The 5685-nt window shown below is 39.8% G+C and overlaps 1 protein-coding gene across 1 annotated transcript; it reads left to right on the forward strand.

Annotated features, from left to right (window-relative positions):
- Positions 1-286: 286 nt before the first annotated feature.
- On the forward strand, positions 287-1213 carry LOC103370629 (olfactory receptor 4N5-like). The gene has a single exon (XM_008299749.1). The coding sequence runs from the start codon at positions 287-289 to the stop codon at positions 1211-1213; it is 927 nt and encodes a 308-aa protein (XP_008297971.1).
- The last annotated feature ends 4472 nt before the right edge of the window (positions 1214-5685 follow it).

Consider the following 5685-nt stretch of genomic DNA (forward strand, 5'->3'; position numbering starts at 1 on the left):
ATAGTGGCGTTTACATGCAGATGAGAGGCTCAAACAAAACAAAACATCTACATAAAACGCCATCAAGAAAGTGCAGAAAAATAATGTGCACCCATGTTTACAAGATCCAATACCTGTGAGCTTACGTCTCTAGAGCTGTGGGTGTTGACATGGTGGCAGCTACAAATGTTTGGTCCGACTAAAAGGGTTCGCATTTCAGTGTTGGACGTCTGTAAGTCAACAAGACTGTCATAGAAGGCGCCTTTTCTCTGTATCTTTGTGTTTGTTGCTATCTGTGATCATCTGCATGAATACTGAACCCAATGTCACTTATTTAACTTTTGCTGGTCATGTGGAGATAGACAAATACAGATATCTGTACTTTGCGATCATGTTCACGGCATACGTTCTGATATTCTGCAGCAACAGCACCATTGTGTGTCTCATCATGATTCACAAAAGCCTCCACGAGCCGATGTACGTTTTCATCGCCGCTCTGCTGCTGAACTCCGTGTTTTTCAGCACCGTGATTTACCCCAAACTTCTGATGGACTTCCTGTCCGAAAAGCAGATCATCTCGTATCAAGCGTGTCTCTTTCAGGTGTTTTTCTTTTACTCGTTAAGCTGCTCCGAATTCATGCTGCTGGCAGTCACGGCCTTCGACAGATACGTGTCCATATGTAAACCTCTGCATTATACAACTATCATGAGAAGAACCACCGTCAGTTCGTTCCTGCTTTTGGCCTGGCTCGCGCCTGCTTGTCACGTTGCGGTGCCGGTCATGACGAACATCAATCAAAAACTCTGCGGCTTTACTTTGAAAGGTATTTTTTGCAACAACTCACTCCAACGTCTTCCCTGCGCAAATTCAAAGGTGCTTTTTATCTACGGTGCCGCCGGTGTGTTTACCGTCACACTCCTTCCGATGCTTTTTGTACTCTTTACATACACAAAGATCTTCATGATAACTTACCGGAGCTGTGGGGAAGTCAGGAAAAAGGCGGCGCAGACCTGCTTACCTCACCTGTTTGTTTTGATCAACTACACCTGTTTGCTTCTTTACGACCTGATTATAGTGAGAATAGAATCTGATCGTCCAAAAACCGCCCGTTTTGTGATGACGCTGCAGATAGTCATATATAATCCCCTGTTTAACCCGATTATCTACGGACTGAAAATGAAGGAAATTTCTAAACACCTCAAAACGCTGTTCTGTCACGTCAGAGCGAACTGATTCGTCTGCAGTCGCTTGCGTTGCCGTGATAACGAGGAGACGTGTTTCATGACTGAAATGTACTGAAGAGAATATAGTTGATGAATTTGCTGCTTTTCATTCTGTTTATTTAATCACATTCGTCCTCACATTGTGCACATCGTCATTTAAAAACTTGAAGAGAATCAGCCATGTGTGTGTCAAATATCACTTTTGTAGTAAATCTGTTATCTGCTTGATCTTGCATGTTGTGTATTCATCTTTTTCATGTAATGTATTAACCTCTGTTTAAATTATATACGTATATATTATTATAAACTGCTAATTTTGCTCATCTATCAGCATTTTACAGCAGCGGAGAGACCGTTAAATACGACCTAATGTAGTTTAAATGTTCTTATGAATCTAGGATGTCGATTCATTTAACATCATTAAGTTTGTGATTTTTTTTTTTTTTTTAAATCTATGAATGTTGTTGAGCCACATTTTGTAAAGTAGAAATATCGGAAGATTATATTCACAGATTCAACACATTATCAGCTGCTAATTATCAAACTTATGACTACTGTGTGGTTGCAAATATCTCTCTGTGAGTGAAAATACGTCTTTTCTGTCCGATTCTGTTTCCAGATGTTGTCGAGTACGTTTTAAATAAATCATTTATTGGCTTTGTGTTGTAAGAACCAACATTTGAAAAAACTTCTGTGAATCTGTCTGAAAACACACGTTTACAATAAAGAAGTAATGATGGTTGCAGTGTGTCCTTTTTACTACAGAACTAAGCTTTGACTGTTGTTTTGTACATTTGAATGTTTTGTAAAGCAACTTGTAACTCCAGTTTTGAAATGTGCCATACAAATAAAATGTATTATTATTATTCCCCGGAAGGCCCCTTTATTTTAAAAACATGTGACCCACCTCGAACCAGAAGCTCCTTTATCTGCCTACGTTTTATTTAATAGCATTTAGCTATTAGATTTAAAAAAAAACATATTCTTGGGCCAAAGCTGCCACCGAGGACGGGAAGGTCACGTCTCCGGCTGACATTTTGCAGCAGATAGATGTTATATTTAGGGTTGATTTTTGGTATTAATTAGACTCATCATGTACACATCCAGTTGCTTTAGAAAGCCTTGAGACTCCTACACTTTTTGCATTTTATGAAAAAGTCCGACTGAGTGAGGATTGTGCCACTTCAGCCGATTAGAGAAAAACTAGAAGAGAATAAACCTGCACAAAGTCTGGGGGAACAAAGAGAGACGTGATGACGAGCCTCTTAATAAGACTTGAGCTTTTCAGAAAACAGAATTCGTGAAATTTCGGAGCATCTCTATGTGGAATAAATGAAACAAGAACACAAAAGCAAGCAGAAGGTCGTTTTTCCTCCACCTGGCAGGAAGTGAGGTCACACCTGTGAGCAGCGTGGAGGACAACACAGAGAGATGAATGTCAAAAAAGGACATTACGAGATTCTATTTTCTGCTCAAGTTGGTTTAAAATAGTTGGTTTAAATAGTTATATATTCAAGCAAACGGAGTAGTTTTGGAGTAGTTTTCAGGATATAAGCTGATCCCAGGAGCAGGACTGGATACGTGTTGTTTCCCCTCTATGTCTGCACCTTTTGTTGGAACCTGGTTAGGACAAGTTGTTTAGTTTTAGTTTTCCTCTGTTTTCACTCATGCATGATTGCTCACTCTCGTCTTTCCCCTTCAGCTCTTCACCAGCACTCCCATACGTCTCAGAAACTCATACACGCCTCTCAAAACTGAACTCAAATGAACTGAAGTCATCCTTTCTTGAACCGACATTATTTGGAAGTTGTTCTTCCGTAGCAGCGAGCTTCTAGTTTTCTTTTATCTGGATACTGAGATAGAATTAGTTTCTGATTTTCAGCTGGAGCTCCGTCTCTGAGATATTGTTGATTCTGATTTGGGTCGCATATTGATTAAAATAATGAAACTGAGCTGATGGCTGCGGTTCTCTGTCATCTTGTGTGGTTTCATAGTGATGGGATTAAGAAGTCTGGGCTTCACCCTAATCAGTTCTGGATATAGTTTTTAGAACAGACTTTACTTTCAGGTGCCCAACTCAGTTGCTGCATCTTAATTTTGACAGTGTGTTTTTTTCTGTGTCTTCATAGATCACGCAGGGCTCATTCATGCTTTTTGCTTTTGCGAGGGGGTATTTGTGGCTTAAATGTCATCATTTAACCATGAACACAATGTCTGCAGTCGTCTTGGTGCGGCCTAAATGACTGCAGTTCACTACAGCACCACAAGGTGCCAACAAAACAGACAAGACTTTAAACAAACGCTTGCATGAGGACATTCTCAGTCGTCCACACCGTTTATAATTCACATTTAACAGAGTTGCACATGACGTAGTGGCTGCTGGACTTTAGAGGTGTTCTGATTTGGACATGAAGTCATAAATTCTCCATCCACTGTGCTTCACACACCTCACCGGTGATCAGAGGTTTTACACTGTAAAAAGTCGTAGGGATATAATCAAATGTATTCCTATCTGTCCGTTAAAGAAAAGGCAAAATTCACAACAGTCACTCAAATAACAAGAGACCGAAAAAAGTAGTAATAAATAAAAAATTGCTAAATAATAATTTAGTGAAATAAGACATTGCTTTTGAATTGTGCTTGAAAAGAATAATTTAAAAAAACAAAACTGTCCCAGACAAATGAGAGCCCTTTGCTGATGAGCAGTGAAATCCAAACACCTGTCAACAGGTGCACAAATCTGACTGAGAGTTACAGGAAACACCTGATGATGGCAGTGATTGGCTCAGAGGGTTGTTCAACTAAATATTAGTTTATGGGTTCCATCATGCTGGTTTGTGTTTTTGCTGTTGTTGTTTTTTTACATTTCTGTTGAACCACAATTCAAAAGCAACGTCATGATTTTCATTAATTTTTAAAAATGATTTATTATTACTTTTGTCAATTTCAACTCATTACAGCTGTTTGTTTCCTTCTTTAATGGGATGAATGTAAATGTATTCAAATGTACGAATACATTTCAGGACGACTGTAGAACTATTGTGAACCTGTTTTACCAGTTTTCTTGCGTTTTACTTCCCTTTCCCTTCTGTCAGTGATGAAATAGTGAGAATGTCAGAGTTGTTCACGTAGAGCTGTAAATCTTAGGAGGTCAAACAGGTCATAAAGTTGGCAAAAGCACGTCCTAAAAGTGAAGTGAAGAGCTGCTGTGGTTTGTGTGTGAGCCTCAAAGGAATGAATTAGCACTTTATTTACCAAATCGGCCTCCTGAGGCACTTTTATGATTCGTAATCCGGAGCAATAAAACTCCGAGCTGATGTAAGGATGCTGTAATGAGTGCCATGAGTGTCCTCTCCTGCCACCTCCCAAGTGGGAAACCTGCACTGTGGTAAACAACAGTCCAGGCCTCGGGGGAGGGGGGCGGTCCGACTACAGCCAGCAGCTAATTATGACCCCACAGTGAGCCGGACTCGTGGGATGTTCTCCAGTTTACCTCTTCAAACCGATCCAACGTGTTGTGTTGTTACAAACACTCTCGATGCCGGAGAAACTTTTACTTTAATTGCTTGTCACGAATTTGAGCGAAGTAGCGGTCAACAGGTCATTATCTCTTTGGTCCTTGGAGAACAATTAGAGCCCAGGTCGGTGCTGACTACCACAAACAGGACATTAAGGCCCTGCAACAGCAATAATAATATCAATAACAGCAACAATAATGACTGATAGAAAAGTAATGGTAATAAACTGCACAGTTAAATGAGTCACGTTAAAGTTTCAGGCTCAGTGCAGAAATAATTTTGTATTTGGGGACGAGGAAGAAACATCTTCTACCAACAGGAGACATTTGTGTGTTGATTATATGAACGGTTTGTATCCTGCTTGGTTTGGGAGAAAAAGTAAACAACACCGTTAGTGGCTGGAGTTTCAACAAAGTGCTTTAAATGATTGTGGCCAAGTCACTAAGTCGTCCCGTCCCCGCTTCATCTTTCTTTGTTTCTCAAGAACCGCCAAAGTCCTTCATACTAGACACTGTACTTTATTAGGTACCCAGCAACACATCCACCAAGGCTGAAGTGGATCAGATGTGTGGCTGTTAAGAAAAACAAAGAACAGACGCAAAACACAAACAGAGATTTGTTGATTTATTAGTGAGATAGAGTCAGTTTGCATGGGTTAGTTTACAGATAACACTGAACCCATGAAAGTAAATCCTGCTGCCTGGGAACATTTATTTATCATTAATGCCACATTTACAGCCGTCAACATGAAATCGTTATGTCTGGGTCCATCCATAAATATGTAAATGGGCAAAGAACAGATGAATGAAAAATACTTTATTTATCCCAGAAGGGAAATTCTGTCTGACCCGTCATGGTCTCAGCTCACGAGTGCTTCCAGTGGTTTATGTTAAATATTTTGATTTCATTTTGCTTTGTTGTTACCTATTTTATAAAGTGACCTTGAGCATCTTGAAAAGCGCTA

This window comes from Stegastes partitus, unplaced genomic scaffold (assembly GCF_000690725.1).
Source record: "Stegastes partitus isolate 25-593 unplaced genomic scaffold, Stegastes_partitus-1.0.2 Scaffold1455, whole genome shotgun sequence".
Lineage (NCBI taxonomy): Eukaryota > Metazoa > Chordata > Actinopteri > Pomacentridae > Stegastes > Stegastes partitus.